The 26,091-nt window shown below is 41.1% G+C and overlaps 1 protein-coding gene across 1 annotated transcript in view; it reads right to left on the minus strand.

Moving 5' to 3' along the window:
- Nucleotides 1-26,091, minus strand: part of LOC133574688 (protein FAM222A-like) — a 56,023-nt gene that overhangs the window by 12,930 nt on the left and 17,002 nt on the right. Inside the window, exon 2 of the mRNA XM_061926907.2 lies at nt 14,428-14,614. Within this exon, the coding sequence (XP_061782891.1) occupies nt 14,428-14,578 (151 nt within the window). The 5' untranslated portion in view covers nt 14,579-14,614. The remainder of the gene's footprint in view (nt 1-14,427; nt 14,615-26,091) is intronic.

The following is a 26,091-nucleotide window of genomic DNA, read 5'->3' on the forward strand; positions in this document are numbered from 1 at the left end:
CCTTCAACACATTCTACACATCCTGGAAATTCAAGCTATCATTTTTCCAAGTAAAAGAAATTCCAGGAATTCACCATTTTCTAAAAAATTCCCGCTTTTCCCGAAATTCCCAAATTTTTGGGAACTTCCCATTGAAATCAATGAGACATTCTTCAAAGTTCCACAACTCCCACATTTTTCATCTGATTCCAACTGTTCCAACTTCAAAATATTCAGCCTATTCGGGAATTGCAGGCTTTCCCTTGACAAATTCCAAAAATTCCCAGATTTCCCCAGAATTGCAGGTTTTCCGGGACATTTTTCCCATTCAAAATGAATTGGCCATTTTTCAAATTTCCACATTTTTCAACCTATTTAAACCATTCCACCTTCAACATATTCCACTCATCCTGGACATTCAAACTATATTTTTTCCAAGTTCAAAAAAATTCCAGGAATTCACGTTTTTTCAAACCCTTTTTTCTGGCGACGACTCCTTCCACATTTTTCAACCCACTTCAACCGTTCCACCGTCCAAACATTCCTCTTAATCAGGACAAAAACAAAGTTGTTTTTCGAACTAGAAAAATTCCCGGTTTACCCGAAATTCCAGGAATTCTTTAATACAATTTCTCAATTAAAAATGTTACCACTTCAACATTTCTCGACCAATTTGAAAAATTCCAACACCAACCATTTCAACTCATTCAGACATCCAAGTTGTTTACCATTTTCTAAAAAAATTCCCGCTTTTCCCGAAATTCCCAAATAATTGGGAACTTCCCATTGAAATCAATGAGACATTCTTCAAAGTTCTACAACTCCCACATTTTTCATCTGATTCCAACTGTTCCAACTTCAAAATATTCAGCCTATTCGGGAATTGCAGGGTTTCCCTTGACAAATTCCAAAAATTCCCAGATTTCCCCAGAATTGCAGGTTTTCCAGGACATTTTTCCCATTCAAAATGGCCAATTCATTTTGAATGGGAAAAATGTCCCATTCAACCTATTTAAACCATTCCACCTTCAAAACATTCCACTCATCCTGGACATTCAAACTATAATTTTTCCAAGTTCAAAAAAATTCCAGGAATTCACGTTTTTTCAAACCCTTTTTTCTGGCGACTAGGACTAGGATTAAATAAGCTCTGCTTCTTCCTACTCCTTTTTGGACGTGCTTTAATGAAACAACTGGAAATATGTGATGCATTACATTGTATCGTTTGCATGTTCAAAATAAACTGAACTGAACTGAACTGAACGGTGTCGCATGGTTGCTGTTGGCGTGATCCCAGGATGCGGAGGGTAAGCGATGTGCAGGCAAAAGGTCATTTAATTAAGGACTAGGCAGCAATAAAATGATACAGGTTGAGCAGAAACCCCAGAATAAACAGAACACTGTGGCATAGAGAAGACACAATTAACCAGCATCTGCGTGGCTATAACCCTAACTCATTGGCCTTCCCGGCAGGTGAGTGTAATCAAGAAGCTGGGGCAGGTGTGTAGAATTAGCACTACAACAGAAAGTGGTAAACAAGGGAGGAAGGCGCGGCGACACAGAAACAAACACAGAAAGAATATAACCAAACCAAAACAGTCCCGAAGGATCATGACAGAATGGCCCCCAATACGGCGGATTCCCACAGATGAAACCAAAAGTCTCAAACCAAGGGGAGGATGGAGGGATGACTGGCGAAGAGGAGGGCGAGATGAATGAACACTCTCATGAAGGCAGTCATTAAGGATCATGACTCCTTTTTTATTAATGACTTCTTGTTGAAAAATATGCCAAAAACGAGTTACTTGGCTGACATTTTGACAGGGTAACTTCCCCCCTCAAGGAACTTCACTCCATCCAAGGTTTAGACCAGGCTCTAATACTCTGCACTTTACCTGCACTTTCTCTGGCAAACTATAGCATTGGTGGTTAAATTAATACTTTATTGATCTTAAGGAAATTGAAGAATATTTGAGTCTTGGACCATTAGATCAATCAAATGTGTTTACCATATTTTCCGGACTATAAGGTACACTTAAAATTAGAGATGTCCGATAATGGCTTTTTTGCCGATATCCGATATTCCGATATTGTCCAACTCTTAATTACCGATTCCGATATCAACCGATACCGATATATCCAGTCGTGGAATTAACACATTATTATGCTTAATTTTGTTGTGATGCCCCGCTGGATGCATTAAACAATGTAACAAGGTTTTCCAAAATAAATCAACTCAAGTTATGGAAAAAAATGCCAACATGGCACTGCCATATTTATTATTGAAGTCTCAAAGTGCATTCTTTTTTTTAAAACATGCCTCAAAACAGCAGCTTGGAATTTGGGACATGATCTCCATGAGAGAGCATGAGGATGGTGGGGTTGGGGGGGGGGGGGGCGGGGTTGAAGTGTGTGTGTGTGTGGGGGGGGGGGGGGGGGGGGGGTTTAGAGGGTAGTGGGGGGTGTATATTGTAGCGTCCCAGAAAAGTTAGTGCTGCAAGGGGTTCTGGGTATTTGTTCTGTTGTGTTTATGTTGTGTTATGGTGCGGATGTTCTCCCGAAATGTGTTTGTTCGTCTTGTTTGGTGTGGGTTCACAGTGTGGCGCATATTTGTAACAGTGTTAAAGTTTTTTATACGGCCACCCTCAGTGTGACCTGTATGGCTATTGACCAAGTATGAATTGCATTCACTTGTGTGTGTGAAAAGCTGTAGATATTATGTGACTGGGTCGGCACGCAAAGGCAGTGCCTTTAAGGTTTATTGGCGCTCTGTACTTCTCCCTACGTCCGTGTTCACAGCGCGTTTTAAAAAGCCGATATTACATTTTAAAGCATTTATCGGCCGATAAAATCGGCAGTCCGATATTATCGGACATCTCTACTTAAAATCCTTTTATTTACTCAAAAATCGACAATGCGCCTTAAAACCTGGTGCGCCTAATGTACAGCTTAATTCTGCTTGTGCTTATTAACCTCGAAGCAATTTTATTTGATACATAGTGTAATGATAAGTGCGATGGCAGTCCATACATAAGAGATACGTGCGGACTGCAGGTTGACGCCCCCTGTTCAATAAATGTTGCCAGCAAGTATAGGTTAGCAAGCAAGGCCATAACTATGATTTTCATTGAGAATATAGAACATTGGACAGGGCGCTACAAAGCCACACCGCTTGATGGATTGTCGGAGCATTACGGCTACCATAGTCTGACGTACTGTGCTTCAACATACACTTTAACATACGCCCACCTCAACACACACACACACACACCCCATCTCCCGAATTCGGAGGTCTCAAGGTTGGCAAGTATGCTTATAATCTGGTGCGCTTTATGGTCCGAAAAAAACGGTGCCCTAAAGTTCATTGATTGATCATCCATCCATCCATCCATGCATTTTCTATTGCTTGTCCCTTTTGGGGTCGCGGGGGGTGCTGGAGCCTATTCATTGATTGATCATCACCATCCCAAATCAGGACAACCACAAGAGCCGCTAATTGATTAACAGCCATCCCACTTTTAGGCCTAAAAAAAACCAAACGATATTGTGCGTGAATTGACATCTGTGCTCACAGATAAGCTATGAAAACAGAATTCGAGGCGTTCCCCGAGCAACAAAGTGTTGTCAGATCAGAGACGGCACATGAAGATCATTAACAGTCCTGACCTTGTTCAGCCAGAAACCTGCAGACCGCATGCAGGGAAAACAACAGTGCGGGAAAAACAACCTTTTTTTATTGTCTGAGGGCATCATTTTTAATTATTCGACCCCCACTGTTTGTCTGATTGGAGTACATAAGCTCCTTGCCTATGGAATAATGACGGATAGATTTCATTCTCTCAGTCCAAAGTAGGGCTGGGCCATATATCAATATACTCGATATATGGCGGGTTTGTCTCTGTGCGATATAGAAAATGACTATATCGTGATATTCGAGTATACGTTCTGTTAGCTGCGGGCATTACACTACAGGCTCTTCTCACTCTTTCTTGTCTCTCCTTCTCACAGAGACATAAAACAAGCACACCTTCTTACATACGTCACATACGTGTACGCCCTCGCGGAGCACAGAGGTAGCGGCATGGGTAATGTTAGCTGTGGTGCGAGTGGTAATACGAGAGAAAGAAGGTGCAAATCTGGTAACAAATGAAGGAAGAATCAATTCCCAAGAAAAACAGCAGGGGGTCCATCGTCTGGCGGTGATTTGGCTTCAAGCGGGAATATGTCGAACAGACAACTATAATTTGTCAAGTGTGGGGCAAAAGCGTTGCTACAAAAAGTAGCATTACTGCTAATATGTAGCATCATTTGAAAAGTCACCCACTAGAGAATGAAGAGTGTTTGAAACTCCGCATGTCAACATCTCCGTTCGGTGCCACACCCACAAAATGCCCAAGCAACCATTTCCACATCAACACCGTATGAAAAAAAAATAGTCAACAACAGAAGGAGATAACGTCCGCAGAAACCTACCACATAACGAAGGACATACACTATTTGATTTCCTATTATGCAGCTCATTTTTATTTGACACTTATTGAAATATCTTGTGTGACATCATGCACAAAAGTGCACTTTATTTGTTTTAAACTATTGTAGTGGTGTTCTGTACAAAAAGTGCACTTTAATTTAGTGTTTTGATATGTCATCTTAGTGACATCATGCACAAAAGTGCACTCATAGCTTGTTTTAAAATGTCTCTGACAATCTTGCACTTTCTGTTTTGAAATGACGTGAATGTTTGTGCCACTGCTTAATAACTGTTTAATAAATACACTTTTTGGATCGGGGTGTAACGGTACACAAAAATTTCGGTTAGGTACGTACCTCGGTTTAGAGGTCACGGTTCGGTTCATTTTCGGTACAGTAAGAAAACAACAAAATATACATTTTTTGGTTATTTATTTACCAAATGTGTAAACAATGGCATAACATACATATACACACGGGGTCCATTGCCAGGGTTAATGTGGTCAACATACATCAAATAAAAACTAAATAAGATAAGGCTCAGAATGGTTTCTCAACAAAACTTTTCTACATATAAAGTGTTTTTTTTGATTGATTGATTGAGACTTTTATTAGTAGATTGCACAGTACAGTACATATTCCGTACAATTGACCACTAAATGGTAACACCCCAATAAGTTTTTCAACTTGTTTAAGTCGGGGTCCACGTTAATCAACATTAAACTGCCTCAAGTTGTTGCTCAAATTAAATAAAATGACAAAACTTTTCTTCTACATATAAAAAGTGCAACATTACGTTTCAAGTCAACTCAGCCTCAGATTAACTTTTCTTCCCCCCCCAGCCTGACTAACTTGGCAGTAAGAGGATAAATGGGCTCATTGTTCTTCCACCATAGAAGTGGGTCAAAATCTAGTTTCTAATGCAATATGGTCTTAAATCTGCTGCTATAATAAAACATTTGTTATTGCTTTAGCCCTGCCTGACTCGCCGAGGAGAGGCTGCTTGAATGCGGTGGTGACGCTTCAAATGGGTTAGCATGTTTGACGTGTTGTCAGAAGCAGCTGCTGAACAATGTCGGCAAACCTCCGTCCTCCATTGTTGTATCGCGCAGCCAAAGTGGTCCCAAACGGGAGATCTTAACGAGGCAGGAGGGTCTTCCAGCTCTGGCTTTTACATGTTGTCCTAGCCCGGTCGCTGCTAGCATGCCGTGTGTTGTGCCTCGGTGTGCATTGTTTACACAACCTGCGGTACGCTACTTAATATGTCCGTGTGGAAACTCGTTCGGTACACCTCCGAACCGAACCGAAACCCCCGTACCGAAACGGTTCAATACAAATACACGTACCGTTACACCCCTAGTTTTGGCAAATTGACTTAGTTGTGATTTCCTTCTCTGCATGAAAGTTTAAAATGAGCATATATTAATGCAGTATGAAGAAGAATGTTTTAATGTACAAACCCCGTTTCCATATGAGTTGGGAAATTGTGTTAGATGTAAATATAAACGGAATACAATGATTTGCAAATTCTTTTCAACCCATATTCAATTGAATGCACTACAAAGACAACATATTTGATGTTCAAACTCATAAACCTTTTTTTTTTTTTGCAAATAATAATTAACTTAGAATTTCATGGCTGCAACACGTGCCAAAGTAGTTGGGAAAGGGCATGTTCACCACTGTGTTACATCACTTTTTCTTTTCACAACACTCAATAAACGATTGGGAACTTAGGAGACACATTTTTAAAGCTTCTCAGGGGGAATTCTTTCCCATTCTTGCAATGGGAGACAGGTCTGGACTACAGGTAGGCCAGTCTAGTACCCGCACTCTTTTACTATGAAGCCACGCTGTTGTAACACGTGCAGACTGTGGCTTGGAATTGTCTTGCTGAAATAAGCAGGGGCGTCCATGGTACGTTGTTCGGATGGCAACATACGTTGCTTCAAAACCTGTATGTACCTTTCAGCATTAATGGCACCTTCACAGATGTGTAAGTTACCCATGTCTTGGGCACTAATACACCCCCATACCATCACAGATGCTGGCTTTTCAACTTTGCGCCTATGACAATCCGGATGGTTCTTTTCCTCTTTGGTCCGGAGGACACAACGTCCACAGTTTCCAAAAACAATTTGAAATGTGGACTCGTCAGACCACAGAACACTTTTCCACTTTGTATCAGTCCATCTTAGATGAGCTCAGGCCCAGCAAAGCCGACGGCGTTTCTGGGTGTTGTTGATAAACGGTTTTCGCCTTGCATAGGAGAGTTTTAACTTGCACTTACTGATGTAGCGACCAACTGTAGTTACTGACAGTGGGTTTCTGAAGTGTTCCTGAGCCCATATGGTGATATCCTTTACACACTGATGTCGCTTGTTGATGCAGTACAGCCTGAGGGCTCGAAGGTCACGGGCTTAGCCGCTTACGTGCAGTGATTTCTCCAGATTCTCTGAACCCTTTGATGATATTACGGACCGTAGATGGTGAAATCCCTAAATTCCTTGCAATAGCTGGTTGAGAAAGGTTTTTCTTAAACTGTTCAACAATTTGCTCACGCATTTGTTGACAAAGTGGTGACCCTCGCCCCATCCTTGTTTGTGAATGACTGAGCATTTGAGTGTTTGATGAGCATTCCTCAACTTTATCAGTATTTATTGCCACCTTTCCCAACTTCTTTGTCACGTGTTGCTGGCATCAAATTCTAAAGTTAATGATTATTTGCAAAAAAAATTTTTTTTTATCAGTTTGAACATCAAATATGTTGTCTTTGTAGCATATTCAACTGAATATTGTCATGACTTGGTCCGGGGTGTGTGCTTTTCCAGGATGCAACGGAAAGTTGGCTCGTGCAAGACGGGAATGAAGGTACATGATTTATTATTATCAAAAAAAGGAATAAATGAAAGCGCGCACAGTGGCGGAGAATAAACTATAAAACCAAAAGACTATAGCAAAAAAGTACAAACAAAAAACACGCACAATGGCGGAGAACAAACTATGAAACCAAAAAGACTATAAATATGGAACAAAAACTTACTTGGCTTGGACAAAAGTAGTTTCTTGAGGAATTGACATGAAAAGAAGTATCAGGCATGAACAGAGCATAAATGTGTTGAGGTCGTCAGGACGAACAACAGAAAATGAATAAACTTAAATACTATGGACATGATTAGTGAAAGCAGGTGCGTGACTCAAAACGTGAAACAGGTGCGTGACGTGACAGGTGAAAACTAATGGTTGCTATGGTGACCAGACAAGGGAGTGAAAAGACAGAAACTAAACAAAACATGACTTAAAACAAAACATGATAATACAGACATGACAAATATGGGTTGAAAATGATTTGCAAATCATTGTATTCCGTTTATATTTACATCTAACACAATTTCCCAACTCATATGGAAACGGGGTTTGTAGACACATAGAATCATCATACTGCTGTGATTATATGCATCAAGTGTTCATTCAAGGCTCAGGCAAAATATGGAGATATATATCGTGTATCGTGACATGGCCTAAAAATATCGAGATGTTAAAAAAAAGGCCGTATCGTCCAGCCCTAGTCCAAAGGAAGGCTGGGGATGATTGCAACTGGCACACTTTGGCGGGGGAAGTCCTAATCCCGATTTCTTCCTCGCACGCATAAATCAGCAGCGTGGTCATGTACTGTGCGTCGTGCAAATGGCCTTTCAGGAGGGAGGCCTTGAGCAAACTCCACGCTCTCCGCCGCTTCATAAAAAAACAGGCTAATCTTTTTCCCGTGGTCCCACTCGAAGCCTACACCGGCCTAGCTCCTTGCAGATTAGAGCAGATACCTCATTGTTTGGGGAGCGGTTAGGACTTAATCACTGATTTATGGGGCAAAACAAGCCCCGGGGACAAGAGGGGTTTGGACAAGCTCCGCTGCACAACCTCCAGCTGTTGCCCGGGGGGGGGGGGAGGGGGGGGGGGGGAATGGACGCGGGAGCCGTCTTGATTCTCACATGAGATAACGCTCATGCATTATTCCGCGATAATTTCCAAAACGCCACGGCGGCGAGCGCGGGTCTTTTCATTTCACGCCGAATCCTTATCCCCAGCACTTTGCCGCGATAACGCCGGCGGCGGCGGCGCCGCACACTTAATTACGGCTCAGAGAGTCCTGATATTTAACGCGACAACTCCAGAAGGAGCGGGGCGCTTTTGTTTAAAAAAACAAAAAACAAAAAAAAAACCTGGTACTGTTGCCATGACAACATCCATTAGGATGTAATTAATGGGTCCCGGTTTCTTTGTCGACCTGACAAAATGTTACGGCAAACTTTTTGCGAAGAAGAGGCAAGTTTAATCGATAAAACACTACACTTAAATGAGTTCACTTTAGAGTAGTCAGTGTGCAGCTGTCGACTGAACACTACTTGACACAGATATTATTGTCCAAATGGCAACAAAAATGAGTACCAAGAGTCCTACCGGGGGCTGCACGAGTGCTCATAATACAAAAAGTGAAGTTGTCACGTTGTGTAAATGGTAAATAAAAACAGAATACAATGATTTTCTTATATTCTTATATTATATTATATTCAATTGAATAGACTACAAAGACAAGATATTTAATGTTCCAACTAAGAAACTTTATTTTTTTTTTGCAAATAATCATTAACTTACAATTTAATGGCAGCAACACATTGCAAACAAGTTGGCACAGGGGCATGTTCACCACTGTGTTACATGGCCTTTCCTTTTAACAATACTCAGTAAACGTTTGGAAAATGAGGAGACACATTAATTCTTTCCCATTCTTGCTTGATGTACAGCTTAAGTTGTTCAACAGTCCTGGGGTCTCCGTTATGGTATTTTAGGCTTCATAATGCGCCACACATTTTCCATGGGAGACAGGTCTGGACTACAGGCAGGCCAGTCTAGTACCCGCACTCTTTTACTATGAAGCCACGCAGTTGTAACACGTGGCTTGGCATTGTCTTCCTGAAATAAGCAGGGGCGTCCATGGTAACGTTGCTTGGATGGCAACATATGTTGCTCCAAAACCTGTATGTACCTTTCAGCATTAATGGTGCCTTCACAGATGTGTAAGTTACCCATGTCTTGGGCACTAATACACACCAATACCATCACAGATGCTGGCTTTGCAACTTTGCACCTATAACAATCCGGACACGACGGCCACAGTTTCCAAAAACAATTTGAAATGTGGACACGTCAGACCACAGAACACTTTTCCACTTTGTATCAGACCATCTTAGATGAACGTGGCTCAGCAAAGCCGGCGGTGTTTCTGGGTGTTGTTGATAAATTGCTTTTGCTTTGCATAGTAGAGTTTTAACTTGCACTTACAGATGTAGCGACCAACTGTAGTTACTGACAGTGGTTTTCTGAAGTGTTCCTGAGCCCATGTGGTGATATCCTTTACACACTAATGTCGCTTTTTGGTGCAGTACCGCCTGAGGGATTGAAGGTCACGTGCATTCAATGTTGGTTTTCAGCCTTGCTGCTTACGTGCAGTGATTTCTACAGATTCTCTGAACCTTTTGATGATATTACGGACTATAGATGGAGAAATCCCTAAATTCCTTGCAATAGCTGGTTGAGAAATGTTGTTCTTAAACTGTTGGACAACTTGATCACGCATTTGTTGACAAAGTGGTGACCCTCACCCCATCCTTGTTTGTGAATGACTGAGCATTTCAAGGAAGCTGCTTATTCTGACTTATTCTGCTTCAGTACGGTGCGGCTGGCGACACGCTCGGTCATGTTTTTTACGATTTCTTGTTACGCTATATCCTTCCTTTCTGCAACTTTTTCATATTTTTATGGATAAATGTCCATCGTTTAGATATTATTTGAACATTCTTGGTTGGCGTTGGACTTATTCTGCTTCAGTACGGTGCAGACTAGAAGCGACACGCTCAGTCATGTTTTTGACAATTTCTTTTTACGCTATCTCCTTCCTTTTTGCAACTTTTTTCATATTTTTATGGATAAATGTCCACCGTTTAGATATTACTTTAACATTCTTAGTTGGCGTTGGACTTATTCTGCTTCATTACGGTTCAGACTACAAGTGACACGCTCGGTCATGTTTTTGACCATTTCTTGTTACGCTATCTCCTTCCTTTTTGCAACTTTTACATATTTTTATGGATAAATGTCCACCGTTTAGATATTATTTTACATACTTGGTTGGCGTTGGACTTATTCTGCTTCAGTACGGTGCAGACGAGAAGCGACATGCTCGGTAATGTTTTTGACCATTTCTTGTTACACTATCTCCTTCCTTTCTGCAACTTTTTCATATTTTTATGGATAAATGTCCACCGTCTAGATATTATTTGAACATACTTGGTTGGCGTTGGACTTATTCTGCTTCATTACAGTTCAGATTGGAAGCGACACGCTTGGTCATGTTTTTGACCATTTCTTGTTACGCTATCTCCTTCCTTTTTGCAACTTTTACATATTTTTATGGATAAATGTCCACCGTTTAGATATTATTTTACATACTTGGTTGGCGTTGGACTTATTCTGCTTCAGTACGGTGCAGACGAGAAGCGACATGCTCGGTAATGTTTTTGACCATTTCTTGTTACACTATCTCCTTCCTTTCTGCAACTTTTTCATATTTTTATGGATAAATGTCCACCGTCTAGATATTATTTGAACATACTTGGTTGGCGTTGGACTTATTCTGCTTCATTACAGTTCAGATTGGAAGCGACACGCTTGGTCATGTTTTTGACCATTTCTTGTTACGCTATCTCCTTCCTTTTTGCAACTTTTACATATTTTTATGGATAAATGTCCACCGTTTAGATATTATTTTACATACTTGGTTGGCATTGGACTTATTCTGCTTCAGTACGGTGCAGACTAGAAGCGACACGCTCGGTCATGTTTTTTACGATTTCTTGTTACGCTATATCCTTCCTTTCTGCAACTTTTTCATATTTTTATGGATAAATGTCCACCGTTTAGATATTTTTTTACATACTTGGTTGGCGTTGGACTTATTCTGCTTCAGTACGGTGCAGACTAGAAGCGACACGCTCGGTCATGTTTCTGACCATTTCTTGTTACACTATCTCCTCCCTTTCTGCAACTTTTTCATATTTTTATGGATAAATGTCCACCCTTTAGATATTATTTGAAAATACTTGGTTGGCGTTGGACTTATACTGCTTCAGTACGGTGCAGACTTGAAGCGACACGCTCGGTCATGTTTTTGACCATTTCTTGTTACGCTATCTCCTTCCTTTTTGCAACTTTTACATATTTTTATGGATAAATGTCCACTGTTTGGATATTACTTTAACATACTTGGTTGGCGTTGGACTTATACTGCTTCAGTACGGTGCAGACTTGAAGCGACACGCTCGGTCATGTTTTTGACCATTTCTTGTTACGCTATCTCTTTCCTTTCTGCAACTTTTTCATATTTTTATGGATAAATGACCACCGTTTAGATATTATTTAAACATACTTTGTTGGCGTTGGACTTATTCTGCTTCAGTACGGTGCAGACTAGAAGCAACACGCTCGGTCATGTTTTTGACGATTTCTTGTTACGCTACCTTGTTCCTTTCTGCAACTTTTTCATATCTTTGTGGATAAATGTCAATCGTTTATATATTATTTAAACATTCTTGGTTGACGTTAGACTTATTCTGCTTCAGTACGGTGCAGACTAGAAGCGACACGCTCGGTCATGTTTTTGACCATTTCTTGTTACGCTACCTCGTTCCATTCTGCAACTATGTCATATTTTTATGGATAAATGTACACCATTTAGATGTACATTTCAAGAAGATGGTTCTGAAATGTGAGGTGTTTGTACTTCCCGTAGAGAGGGTTGCCAGGTAAAGGTTGGGGTATGTTGACACCGCTTGCACTTGAATTCCTCTTACGTTAACCTCTCTATTTATGACTTCCCTTCCGTAAACACGCCAAAATAAAAGTACACACCCTCATTCCGCCCCATTTTCACAGGTCGCCCGGGCGTGACCTGGCGCTGGAACACTTAGCGGTGCGTGCTCCATGAGGCACTCCTCAGCGCCCGTGTCACTCCTCATTTGTTTCCGTGGCGCTCGGCCCAGCTTGGGCAAAGTTTACCCCCCCGCCCCTCCTCTAAGCCGGGCCCGAGCAAGGCCAGCAGCATCGGGGAGGCGGAGTGGGAGGAGAAAAAAAAAAAAAAAGCATTTTCAGGCCGGGCTTTCAAGCCGAGATAAGAGAGCGGGGCGTTCATTCACTCCCAACCGCATAATTCCTTACAGTCGTTTCACAGAAATGGTCCTCTTGGGTCTGCGTGGCCGGGGAGCTTTCAAGTCCATTTATTGACAGCTAAAAATGGAAATGGCTTTCAAAAGCGCAGCAGCGACTAAAGGCTCGTCCCCGTTTTAACTGGACTTATTTTCCAGTGGAGGCCACACAGAATGGGCTCCCACAGGTGGGACACGCTTTCCTCCTGCTGGGCTCCAAATGCCAGCCTTGGAGGGTCCGAGTCCCCGCAGGTGGAACAGCATGGCCAAGCCACCCCTGGTTCTGCTCAGGGGGAAGCAGGGTCTTTTGTTCCAGGGTTTAGCAAACAAGCTCTCCACTGATTCCCAATTAATATTTCATAACAGGAAAGGCAGAGAGTTCATCCAGGGAATAAAAATCTCTTTACTGCCTCGGCTCAGAACCTTTATGGCTATTTAAAAGGTTCTAATACATTAGAAAGCAAGAAACTGCTGTCAATTTTTTTTTTTTTTTTTTTTTATCAGATTAATCACACATTTATGGACCACAATGGAAACAAGCCTTTTGGCTTTTTGTGCCATCCTTTTGCCTTTTTAACACCTCCGCTCCGGACAGACTAACCTCCTCCAACCTCCGAGGACAAAGCTTCGAATAATGGGAGACCGGGCTTTCTGCTCCGCCACTCCCAGTCTGTTGAACGCTCTCCCTGACCACCTGAGGGCACCACAGACTGTGGATGCTTTTAGAAAAGGCTTAAACCCCTTCTTTTGAAAAAAAAAACATTTTTTTAGATATTTGTATACTAGTTCTAGCTATTTGGCTATTCTAGTTTTTATTTTTATTTATTTTATTTTATTTTTTTATACAAATACACTGTAGCACTTTGAGGTTGTTTACTCAATGTAAAGGTTTGTTTTTTTTACGAATAAAACATATTATTATTATTATTAAAGCTTTACATGGATTAAATTCTTTAAGATGTCAATAAATTTCCCAATCTATCAATCAGACACGTTGGAATTTGGATTACTGTATTTTTCGGACCATAAGGCGCACCAGATTTTCAAGTCTCTTCAGGATGTGCCGTTTTGAAGGCGGTTTTATTTACGTGGCTTCCACTTCCGACAGCTACTTCTCCCCGTCGTCTTTTGTTGTAGTTTTTAGCACTTCCGTAACGAGTCTACAAACAGATTTAGTTACAACTAGTGTTGTCCCGATACCAATATTTTGGTACTTGTACCAAAATGTATTTCGATACTTTTCGATACTTTTCTAAATAAAGGGGACCACAAAAAAATGCATTATTGGCTTTATTTTAACCAAAAAAATCTTAGTGTACATTAAACATATGTTTCTTATTGCAAGTTTGTCCTTAAATAAAATAGTGAACATACTAGACAACTTGTCTTTTAGTAGTAAGTAAACAAACAAAGAATCCTAATTAGTCTGCTGACATACGCAGTAACATATTGTGTCATTTATCTACCTATTATTTTGTCAACATTATTAAAAGACAAGTGGTAGAAAATTAATTATTAATCTACTTGTTCATTTACTGTTAATATCTGCTTACTTTCTCTTTCAACATGTTCTATCTACACTCCTGTTAAAATGTAATAATCACTTATTCTTCTGTTGTTTGATACTTTACATTAGTTTTGGATGATACCACAAATTTGGGTATTGATCCAATACCATAAAAAAAGGATCCAGAGCCTGAACAAAGTCACGTGGGCTCACCTTTATGGCTGCATGACTGCTGCTGCTGTGGCGGTGGCGGTGGAACCGGCAGCAGCAATGGCGACGTCAGGACATCGAGGCTTTTCGGCATGCAGGTCAGATGCTGCGAGGACGAGGAGAGGTTCTGCCGTCTTTGAATGCAGGCCAGCATGATGGTGCTCTAGGAAGGCACACAGCCTGGGCGGGCCTATTTGGGGCGGAAAAATAGTGAAAAGTGTAAGAAATGAATAAGGTGAAATCTGACATAACGTCCACCAAAATAGCTTGTGTTGTCATCGCTGTTTGTTTATTCTCCCAAAAGTGAGTCCACCCATCACGTTTTAGCATCCGTCTCCTCAAGGGTGGATAGTCTATAGCATGGGTGTCAAACTCTGGCCCGCGGGCCAAATTTGGTGGTAGCGGGGGTGTATTTTGTAGCGTCCCAGAAGAGTTAGTGCTGCAAAGGATTCTGGGTATTTGTTCTGTTGTGTTTATGTTGTGTTACGGTGCGGATGTTCTCCCGAAATGTGTTTGTCATTCTTGTTTGGTGTGGGTTCACAGTGTAGCGTATATTTCTAACAGTGTTAAAGTTTTTTTATACTGGCACCCTCAGTGTAGCCTGTATCGCTGTTGATGAAGTATGCGTTGCATTCACTCGTGTGTGCGTACAGAAGCCGCACATTTCTTGTGACTGGGTCTGAACGATGTTAGACTGGATGAAAAGCGGACGTGACGATAGCTCGTTGAGTACGTTAAAGGCAGTGCATTTAAGGCACGCCCCCAAAACTGGTCCGGGGGGAACGAGATATAATGACTGTTACTCTTACTGGACTCTTACTATTATGTTGGATCCACTATGGACTGGACTCTCACAATATTATGTCAGATCCACTCGACATCCATTGCATTCGGTCTCCCCTAGAGGGGTGGTTACCCACATATGCGGTCCTCTCCAAGGTTTCTCATAGTCATTCACATCGACGTCCCACTGGGGTGAGTTTTTCCTTGCCCTTATGTGGGCTTTGTACCGAGGATGTCGTTGTGGCTTGTGCAGCCCTTTGAGACACTTGTGATTTAGGGCTATATAAATAAACATTGATTGATTGATTGACTGTTGAACACCTTCGTTCGATAATGAAGGTTGCCTCAGCTCAAAGCCTGAGCCCCGACATTAGTGAACTAGCATCCAATAAAAGATGGCAGGTATCTGGCTTGGGCACATGAGATTAGATCAGTGTGTTGCAAACTGAGCAGTTTAAAGTCCTGAATGGTTGTTTTATTCATTGATATTTTATTTTCAAATTTATTAGCCTGTGGAAAAAGTTAATGTTTATTTACCTCAGAAGGCTGCAAATAGAAAAGAGGCATTCAATTTGTGTTTAAATTGTATTTGATATGCCATTGATATTTTTTAATTATTATTATTTGAAACTCGATTTTGCATGTCACTATAAAGTTATATAAGCCTTACTTATTCCATATTCAATGCAAAACTTATTTGGGTCCCTATTAAAAGGTTAATTTGTTCAACTGTATAGAAAGCACATTTGGATATACTTTAGAGTAGTCAGTGTACAGCTTGTGTATAGATATATGACCCACTGAAACACAGTCGTTATTGTCTAAATCTGTGTTTTTCAACCTTTTCTAAGCCGAGGCACATTTTTTTCATTGAAAAAAATTCTGAGGCACACCACCAGCAGAAAACATTAAAAAATGAAACTCAGCAGCCGATATTGACGGTAAAAAGTCGTTCTCGCAATTGTTTGATATCAATTCAAAACATAACCAAGCATGCATCACTATAGCTCTTGTCTCAAAGTAGGTGTACTGTTACCACCTGTCACATCACACCCTGACTTATTTTGAGTTTTTTGGTGTTTTCCTGTGTAGTGTTTTAATTCTTGTCTTGCACTCCTATTTTGGTGTTCATTGTCATGTACGGATGTACTTTGTGGACGCCGTCTGCTCCACACGCTGTAAGTCTTTGCTGTCGTCCAGCATTCTGTTTTTGTTTACTTTGCAGCCAGTTCAGTTTTAGTTATGCATAGCCATCCCTAAGCTTCAATGCCTTTTCTTAGCGACACTCGCCTTTTGTTTATTTTTTGTTTAAACATTAGATACCTTTTTACCTGCAAACCATCGTCGTCGTTCCCGACATCTACAAAGCAATTACCCTACTGATGTGGAAGAGTATTACATGGTTTACTCTGCCGAGCTCTAGACAGCGCCGACACTCAACAATGACACATTTGCGGATTATAATTACTATTAAAATATTTTTAACCCAATTAGGTGAAATTACGTAAACTCCCACGGCACACCAAACAATATCTCACGGTACGCTAGTGTGCCGCGGCACAGTGGTTGAAAAACACTGGTCTAAATAGCTGACAACACAAGATAATTAAGTCAAGCGTGGTGGTGGTGGCGTTATGGTCAAAGACTGCATGAGTGCTGCTGGGGGCTGTGGTTCACTGTGGGAGAATGTGAAATAGAGCGGGACACTATAGTTGTCTCATAGCCTTAGTTGGTTCTGTGTCTGAACTTTGGCATGTTAGGTTAATTAGACAACGCAGGCGTGAACTGGACTCTCACACTATTATGTTAGATCCACTTTGGACTGGACTCTCTCACTATTATGTTAGATCCACTATGGACTGGACTCTCACACTATTATGTTAGATCCACTTTGGACTGGACTCTCTCACTATTATGCTAGATCCACTATGGACTGGACTCTCTCACTATTATGCTAGATCCACAATGGACTGGACTCTCACACTATTATCCTAGATCCACTATGGACTGGACTCCCACTATTATGCTAGATCCACTATGGACTGGACTCTCTCACTATTATGCTAGATCCACTATGGACTGGACTCCCACTATTATGTTAGATCCACTGTGGACTGGACTTTCACAATATTATGCTAGATCCACTATGGACTGGACTCTCACACTATTATGTTAGATCCACTATGGACTGGACTCTCTCACTATTATGTTAGATCCACTATGGACTGGACTCTCACACTATTATGTTAGATCCACTTTGGACTGGACTCTCTCACTATTATGTTAGATCCACTATGGACTGGACTCTCACACTATTATGTTAGATCCACTTTGGACTGGACTCTCTCACTATTATGTTAGATCCACTTTGGACTGGCCTCTCTCACTATTATGTTAGATCCACTTTGGACTGGACTCTCTCACTATTATGCTAGATCCACAATGGACTGGACTCTCACACTATTATGTTAGATCCACTATAGACTGGACTCTCACTATTATGTTAGATCCACTATGGACTGGACTCTCACTATTATGTTAGATCCACTATGGACTGGACTCTCACACTATTATGTTAGATCCACTATGGACTGGACTCTCACTATTATGTTAGATCCACTATGGACCGGACTCCCACTATTATGTTAGATCCACTATGGACTGGACTCTCACACTATTATGTTAGATCCACTTTGGACTGGCCTCTCTCACTATTATGCTAGATCCACAATGGACTGGACTCTCACACTATTATGTTAGATCCACTATGGACTGGACTCTCACTATTATGTTAGATCCACTATGGACCGGACTCCCACTATTATGCTAGATCCACTATGGACTGGACTCTCACACTATTATGCTAGATCCACTATGGACTGGACTCTCACAATATTATGTTAGATCCACTATGGACTGGACTCCCACACTATTATGCTCGATCCACTATGGACTGGACTCTCACACTATTATGCTAGATCCACTATGGACTGGACTTTCACAATATTATGCTAGATCCACTATGGACTGGACTTTCACACTATTATGCTAGATCCACTATAGACTGGACTTTCACAATATTATGTTAGATCCACTATGGACTGGACTCTCACAATATTATGCTAGATCCACTATGGACTGGACTTTCACAATATTATGCTAGATCCACTATAGACTGGACTTTCACACTATTATGTTAGATCCACTATGGACTGGACTTTCATAATATTATGCTAGATCCACTATGGACTGGACTCTCACACTATTATGCTAGATCCACTATGGACTGGACTCTCACACTATTATGTTAGATCCACTATGGACTGGACTCTCACACTATTATGTTAGATCCACTATGGACTGGACTCTCACACTATTATGTTAGATCCACTATGGACTGGACTCTCACTATTATGTTAGATCCACTATGGACCGGACTCCCACTATTATGTTAGATCCACTATGGACTGGACTCTCACACTATTATGTTAGATCCACTTTGGACTGGCCTCTCTCACTATTATGCTAGATCCACAATGGACTGGACTCTCACACTATTATGTTAGATCCACTATGGACTGGACTCCCACACTATTATGCTAGATCCACTATGGACTGGACTCCCACACTATTATGCTAGATCCACTATGGACTGGACTCTCACACTATTATGCTAGATCCACTATGGACTGGACCCCCACTATTATGCTAGATCCACTATGGACTGGACTCTCACACTATTATGTTAGATCCACTATGGACTGGACTCTCACACTATTATGCTAGATCCACTATGGACTGGACTCTCACACTATTATGCTAGATCCACTATGGACTGGACTCTCACACTATTATGCTAGATCCACTATGGACTGGACTCTCACACTATTATGCTAGATCCACTATGGACTGGACTCTCACACTATTATGTTAGATCCACTATGGACTGGACTCTCACACTATTATGTTAGATCCACTATGGACTGGACTCTCACACTATTATGCTAGATCCACTATGGACTGGACTTTCACGATATTATGCTAGATCCACTATGGACTGGACTTTCACACTATTATGCTAGATCCACTATAGACTGGACTTTCACAATATTATGTTAGATCCACTATGGACTGGACTTTCACACTATTATGCTAGATCCACTATGGACTGGACTCTCACACTATTATGCTAGATCCACTATGGACTGGACTTTCACAATATTATGCTAGATCCACTATGGACTGGACTTTCACAATATTATGCTAGACCCACTCGACGTCCATTGCATCCGGTCTGCCCTAGAGGGGTTGGGGGGTCACCCACATCTGCGGTCCTCTCCAAGGTTTCTCATAGTCATTCACATTGACATCCCACTGGGTTGTGAGTTTTTCCTTGCCCTTATGTGGGATCTGAACCGAGGATGTCGTTGTGGCTTGTGCAGCCCTTTGAGACACTTGTGATTTAGGGCTATATAAATAAACATTGATTGATTGATTGCTGACCCCCCCATGTAGAAAGTCTAGAATCCTGCTTATCAACAACACCCGCCCTCAAAATAAAAAAGAGTAAAAAGAAGTTGTGCTGACTCGCTGGGAAAAAGAAAATGCAAGCACTTTGAAAGTGTCAGTCTGTTTGAATCCCTCCTAATAGTGTCAGTGGGCTTTCTTCCTGGCACAATAACACGAGGCAGTTTAGAGCCTCCCTCTTTACACCAGCACATCATCTCTGCGAGACGCAGGATGCCAGAGGTTGGACAGCAGATGTCTGCCTTCTCAGATGTCTGCCTTCTCAGGCCACGCCATTTGCCAGGTTAGCCAAGTGGGGATTTTCTGCCCCCCCCGGCCCCCCCTCGGTGGTGCATAAAAGCGAGGAAAAGCCCGCAAAGTTTAAAGTGCACGGGTGGCTTAATCTTCATCCCTCTCTTGTGACATCCGTTGCAGGGATAAGCGACACAATGAGGCCCAGGAGAAGGCTCGCCGGGGCGATAAAGTCCCGCCGTCGCTTTGCCGTCCATCTGCTGTCCCTCCCTCGCGTGTTCTGATAAGGATGTTTTGGCAGTCGCTTTGATTTTCCTATCTTTCCTGTGCGGATTAGGAGATGGCGCTCTTGCGGGACGATAACGAGGTCAGGAGGGGAACAATGTGGGTTTTAATACCTTTAAATGTTAACTAAATGTTGATGGCAGAAATACACCTGGCACACTTTCATCTGCCTCTCAAAGCTGCTTTAAGCGGCTGCCAATCTGCTCGCTTTTTGCCGTCACGACCACAATAGCAGGGTTGGCGGTTTCCGCAATTAGCGGCGTGCGCTTTGCCATAACTGGGCAGTAGATTGTGCAACATAAAATCCTGCAATTCCAACGTATTTTGATGTAAAACATGGCATAAACAAAAATAATTCTCCTAAATCAGTCCATCCCCGCCCCAGCTCCAGCGGACAAACAAGTTTTACTTTGGAAGACATGCTAACATACATGTAATACACAACTACTCAACGTGTTACAACCATTACATAAAGTCACTCAGATGATTTTCTTGATGGTTGACCATGTTTTTCCACCACTCTGGCTCAAATCTTACACACATTTGTGTCGGTCCCCGAAATGCATGTTAGTGTTATTATAGCAAAACAATTAGCAAATACATATCTCAACCTGTGTGTGTGTGTGTGTGTGTGTGTGTGTGTGTGTGTGTGTGTGTGTGTGTGTGTGTGTGTGTGTGTGTGTGTGTGTGTGTGTATTTAGATCTGCTTGTCAGTGTTGTAATTTGTGTGCTTGTGTTTAGATTTGTGTCTGTGTTTAGATTTGTGTGTGTGTGTGTGTGTGTGTATGTAGATCTGTTTGACAGTGTTCTAAGTCATGTGCTTGTGTTTAGATTTGTGTGTCTGTGTTTAGATTTGTGTGTGTGTATGTAGATCTGTTTGTCAGTGTTCTAAGTTGTGTGCGTGTGTTTAGATTTGTGTCTGTCTTTAGATTTGTGTGTGTGTGTGTGTATTTAGATCGGTTTGTCAGTGTTCTAAGTCGTGTGCTTGTGTTTAGATTTGTGTGTCTGTCTTTAGATTTGTGTGTGCGTATTTAGATTTGTTCGTCAGTGTTCTAGTTTGTGTGCTTGTGTTTAGATTTGCGTGTGTTTACATTTGTGTGTGTGTGTGTGTGTGTGTGTGTGTGTATTTAGATATGTTTGTCAGTGTTCTAAGTTGTGTGCTTGTGTTTGGATTGGTGCGTCTGTGTTTAGATGTGTGTGTGTGTGTGTGTGTGTGTGTGTGTGTGTGTGTGTGTGTGTGTGTGTGTGTGTGTGTATGTCTGTGTGTGTGTGTGTGTATGTCTGTGTGTGTGTGTGTGTGTCTCTGTGTATATAGATCTATTTGTCAGTGTTCTAAGTTGTGTGCGTGTGTTTAAATTTGTGTCTGTCTTTAGATTTGTGTGTCTGTCTTTAGATTTGTGTGTGCGTATTTAGATCTGTTTGTCAGTATTCTAATTTGTGTGCTTGTGTTTAGATCTCTGTGTCTGTCTTAAGATTTGTGTGTGTATATAGATCTGTTTGTCAGTGTTCTAAGTTGTCTTTAGATTTGTGTGTGTCTTTAGATTTGTGTGTGTGTGTGTGTGTATGTATTTACATGTTTTTCAGTGTTCTAAGTTATGTGCTTGTGTTTATATCTGTGTGTGCGTATTTAGATCTGTTTGTCAGTGTTCTAATTTGTGTGCTTGTGTTTAGGTGTCTGTGTTTAGATTTGTGTGTGTTTACATTTGTGTGTGTGTGTGTGTATTTAGATCTGTTTGTCAGTGTTGTAAGTTGTGTGCTTGTGTTTAGATGTGTGTGTCTTTCTTTAGATTTGTGTGTCTGTGTGCATTTAGATCTGCTTGTCAGTGTTCTAAGTTGTGTGCTTGTGTTTGGATTTGTGTGTCTGTCTTTAAATGTGTGTCTGTGTGTGTATTTAGATCTCTTTGTCAGTGTTCTAAGTTGTGTGCTTGTGTTTAGATTACTGTGTCTGTCTTTAGATTTGTGTGTGCGTATTTAGATCTGTTTGTCAGTGTGCTAAGTTGTGTGCTTGTGTTTGGATTTGGATCTTTCTTTAGATTTGTGTGTCTGCGTGTATTTAGATCTGTTTGTCATGTTCTAATTGGTGTGCTCGTGTTTAGATTTGTGTGTCTGTTAAGATTTGTGTGTGTGTGTGTGATACTGATAGTCGATATCAGACTGATACATTTTACTTTGACACACACAGATTGACAGATTTTATATATTTATTTATGGGTTTTTTTTGTACACACACTGATTATACACACACAGACTGAGACACGCGTTTGCAAATTGTTTTGTTACAATATTACTTCCAGATAAAAGTTCAGAAATTTGGCGAAACACACTAAATTTACAGCGTTCCAGAAATTTCAAGTCAATCTGCTATATGGGGTAAAAGAACACAGCCACCATGCCTGAAACATAGAAAGCACAGTTTCATCCTCAGGAGTGCACACACACACACACACACACACACACACACACACACACACACACACACACACACACACACACACACACACACACACACACACACACACACACACACACACACACACACACACACACACACATACATGCAGGCATAAAGTCATGCCATTAAAGTGAATGCTAAAGACATGCAGGACCATTAACTTCAATTGTGGGATGAGCGGCGAAGAAAAACATGAACAAAAGTAGTTTGTGGCTAATCCTGCTAAGCAAATTTGTGATGAGCGATAAAATGTGCAGCACAATCCCTCAAAGGGTCAAAAGATCTCCAGTCAATTATGCAGAAAGTGGCGCACCTCCACCGAGTCACCTGTGACCCCCCCACCAGGGTCACGGCGAATATGGCGGCTAATTGCAATCCTCCCTCCGTATCGCCCTTCTCCTGAGCCTCAGTTAATGATTAGATGATTTAAGAAAAGCCTTAAATATGAGCACTTGGATTAGCATGTGAGTGCTATGCTAATGGTCTACTCAGGAAGTGCAGGAGAGCTATCGGATTTGCAGACCAAAAAAAAAAAAAATGTTAATTTCGATGGAAGTAAACGACTGACAAAAGGCGCTATGAGTGATGGCGGCAGGCGCGGTCAATAAGTTACCACCTCTTGTTGTGGCTTGAATTGCAAACGATGCAGCGTGCACACTGCAAAAAGTCAGTGTTCAAAAACAAGAAAAATTAAAGCTGCAAGCAGCGATGGACGGGACCGACTTTGACGCCACATAAAATCCAAACCGGAACAGTATTTAAAACTCTTTGGTCAACTTTTAATCAGAAGGGTTCAATCTCTCACCTGTGCTAGTTTGAAGCCGACACGACAAACGCGCTCAGAGGAGATAATGTTTGAAAAAAGGTGACCGGTTATTACAAAACTTTTGTTTTGAAGGGGGAATTGCCAACTTCCTGTTGATTTTTGCTGGGGGTTGTCAATCTATGAAATGTAGGTCTAAGTGAGACCTACATAGAAGTTTTTGTGTCATGTCTCTAAGACATTCCTACTGGAAGTTACAGGCAGTTTTGTCTGAGTTTTCTTCCTAGGAGCAGTTGTGTCTGTGTTTTCTTCCTAGGGGGCGCTAGAGCGCAATTTTGAGTTTTGGGGTTGGTTTTTTTTCCATTAGATCGCAATTTTTGCCAGCCCTGATGTGTGTGTCTAGTTTTGTGTGTTTTGAAGCATGTTAAGGGGGTCAAATTACAGCTCAAAGAGGCAAAAGTGACTGATTTTACTAAACTTTTGTTTTGAAGGGGGAATTGCCAACTTCCTGTTGGTTTTTGCTGAAGGATGTCAATGTATGAACTCTAGGTCTAAGTCAGACCTACATAGAGGTTTTTGTTTCATGTCTCTACGACATCTTTACCGGAAGTTACAGGCAGTTTTGTCTGTATTTTCTTCCTAGGAGCAGTTGTGTCTGTGTTTTCTTCCTAGGGGGCGCTAAAGCGCTATTTTGAGTTTTGGGGTTGGGTTTTTTATTAGATCGTAATTTTTGCCAGCCCTGATGTGTGTGTCTAGTTTTGTGTGTTTTGAAGCATGTTAAGGGGGTCAAATTACAGCTCAAAGAGGCAAAAGTGACTGATTTGACTAAACTTTTGTTTTGAAGGGGGAATTGCCAACTTCCTGTTGGTTTTTGCTGAAGGATGTCAATGTATGAAATCTAGGTCTAAGTCAGACCTACATAGAGATTTTGGTTTCATGTCTCTACGACATCCCTACCGGAAGTTACAGGCAGTTTTGTCTGTGTTTTCTTCCTAGGAGCAGTTGTGTCTGTGTTTTCTTCCTAGGGGGCGCTAGAGCGCAATTTTGAGTTTTGGGGTTGTTGTTTTTTTATTAGATCGCAATTTTTGCCAGCCCTGATGTGTGTGTCTAGTTTTGTGTGTTTTGGAGCATGTTAAGGGGGTCAAATTACAGCTCAAAGAGGCAAAAGTGACTGATTTTACTAAACTTTTGTTTTGAAGGGGGAATTGCCAACTTCCTGTTGGTTTTTGCTGAAGGATGTCAATGTATGAAATCTAGGTCTAAGTCAGACCTACATAGAGGTTTTTGTTTCATGTCTCTACGACATCCCTACCGGAAGTTACAGGCAGTTTTGTCTGTGTTTTCTTCCTAGGAGCAGTTGTGTCTGTGTTTTCTTCCTAGGGGGCGCTAAAGCGCTATTTTGAGTTTTGGGGTTGGTTTTTTTTATTAGATCGCACTTTTTGCCAGCCCTGATGTGTGTGTCTAGTTTTGTGTGTTTTGAAGCATGTTAAGGGGGTCAAATTACAGCTCAAAGAGGCAAAAGTGACTGATTTTACTAAACTTTTGTTTTGAAGGGGGAATTGCCAACACACACAAAAAATTGGCCCTAGTGTTGATTTTTGCTGAAGGATGTCAATGTATGAAATCTAGGTCTAAGTCAGACCTACATAGAGTTTCATGTCTTTACGACATTCCTACCGGAAGTTACAAGCAGTTTTGTCTGTGTTTTTTCCTAGGGAGCGCTAGAGCGCAATTTTGAGTTTTGGGGTTTGGTTTTTTGATTAGATCGCAATTTTCGCCAGTCCTGATGTGTGTGTCAAATATGGTGAGTTTTGAAGCATGTTAAGGGGGTCAAATTACAGCTCAAAGAGGCGGCGGAATAATAATAATAATAAAACCTTACAAATACAATAAGGTCCTCTGTCCCAAAGGGACATTGCGGTCCCTAAAAATACAAAAATGAGGGGTATTTTATTTGAACCAAGCAAAATTATCTGCCAATATAACAAGAAAATTGGGCTTGTCAAGACTTTCCAAAACAAGTAAAATTAGCTAACCTCAATGAACCCAAAAATACCTTAAAATAAGTATATTCTCACTAATAACAAGTGCACTTTTCTTGGTAGGAAAAAAAATGAGACCTTTTTGCTCTGTTGAAAAATATTCTTAAATGAAGTAAATGCTAGTGCCATTATCTTGACATAATGATATGCGCTCGGCATTACATTTACTTATACTAAAAACTAGTGGTGTAACGGTACACAAAAATTTCGGTTCAGTATGTACCTCGGTTCAGAGGTCACGGTTCGGTTCATTTTCGGTACAGTAAGAAAACAACCAAAAATATAAATTTTTTGGTTATTTGTTTACCAAATTTGTAAACAATGGCTTTATCCTTTTAAATGGGAACATTATCACAATTTCAGAAGGGTTAAAACCATTAAAAATCAGTTCCCAGTGGCTTATTATATTTTTCGAAGTTTTTTTCAAAATTTGACCCATCACGCAATATCCCTAAAAAAAGCTTCAAAGTGCCTGATTTTAACCATCGTTATAAACACCCGTCCATTTTCCTGTGACGTCACATAGTGAAGCCAATACAAACAAACATGGCGGAAAGAACAGCAAGCTATAGCGACATTAGCTC

The sequence above is a fragment of the Nerophis lumbriciformis genome, linkage group LG32, assembly GCF_033978685.3.
Source record: "Nerophis lumbriciformis linkage group LG32, RoL_Nlum_v2.1, whole genome shotgun sequence".
In the NCBI taxonomy this organism is placed as follows: domain Eukaryota; kingdom Metazoa; phylum Chordata; class Actinopteri; order Syngnathiformes; family Syngnathidae; genus Nerophis; species Nerophis lumbriciformis.